Consider the following 1,062-nt stretch of genomic DNA (forward strand, 5'->3'; position numbering starts at 1 on the left):
GAAATCTAACATGACCCTCAGAATCAGGAAATGCAGACGCTTCCATACCTGAATAGCAAACTGAAGAAGCAGGTGGTCAAGCACGCTCCAATCGTGAAGATGTAGGCCAATTGCATGTTGTAGGATGCCCCACTGTTCCCGTGCTGGATGGTGGAATTGGTGTAAAAGCCATAGTACATCACTGTGTCCCTAAAATAACCCTGAAAGGGACAATAAACCCTAGGTCAGGTGGATCTCCTGAAAAAAAAAGGTACACGACTATGGTCATGAGAGTTGACTTCTCCTGAATACAAGAAGCTTGGGCCAGTCAGTTTAGACATTTTGTTGTCCAGGAAAGGGGCACCGAGAATTGAGACATGGTGTCACTGGGCTCTCAGACTTGAAAAGAAATCCAACATAATTTTATAATTTTAGACCATTGGTTTAAACAACAGAAATTTATTTTCTCACGGTTCTGGAGGCCTGAAGTCCAAGATCAAGATGTCAGCAGGGTTGGTTCCCTCTGAGGCCTTTCTCCTTGGCTTGTAGACGGCCACTGTCTCCTGCCTGTGTCTTCATGTGGTTGTCCCTCTGTGTCTTAATCTCCCTTTTAATTTTACAAACTGTCACCTGGACCCAGTGACCAAGTGAAACATCAGCAAGAACACGACAGCCAGGCCTGTCGTGTCACCAGTATTATGTGCCTCTGTCACCAGTATTACGGCTAAACATGCTTAATAGGAAACAAATCAAGCCTTTAGGCCTACATTTCAGTGCACAGGAAATAAGAAGCCAGATAAACAAATTCTAGAAACTACTAGGAAATAATCAGACAATACCAGAAGGTAGGATGTTGGAATCTACATAGCGGCAGGTCCAATTTCTGCAATAAGCCAATGTCAAGAAAAAAGGGGCTGGCCTGGGGAGATGATTTTTTATTTATTTATCTTTTTTGAGATGGAGTCTCACTCTGTCGCCCAGGCTGGAGTGCAATGGCAAGACCTTAGCTCACTGCATCCTCCACCTCCCAGGTTCAAGCAATTCTCCCTGCCTCAGCTTCCCTAGTAGTGGGTACTACAGGCA

General features: G+C 44.8%; 1 protein-coding gene across 1 annotated transcript in view; it reads right to left on the reverse strand.

Annotated features, from left to right (window-relative positions):
- Window positions 1-1,062, reverse strand: part of TMC5 (transmembrane channel-like 5) — a 120,860-nt gene that overhangs the window by 41,596 nt on the left and 78,202 nt on the right. Inside the window, exon 9 of the mRNA XM_011976099.1 lies at window positions 49-200. Coding sequence (XP_011831489.1) covers window positions 49-200 — 152 coding nt within the window. The remainder of the gene's footprint in view (window positions 1-48; window positions 201-1,062) is intronic.

Source organism: Mandrillus leucophaeus, unplaced genomic scaffold, assembly GCF_000951045.1.
Source record: "Mandrillus leucophaeus isolate KB7577 unplaced genomic scaffold, Mleu.le_1.0 Scaffold162, whole genome shotgun sequence".
Classification (NCBI taxonomy): Eukaryota; Metazoa; Chordata; class Mammalia; order Primates; family Cercopithecidae; genus Mandrillus; species Mandrillus leucophaeus.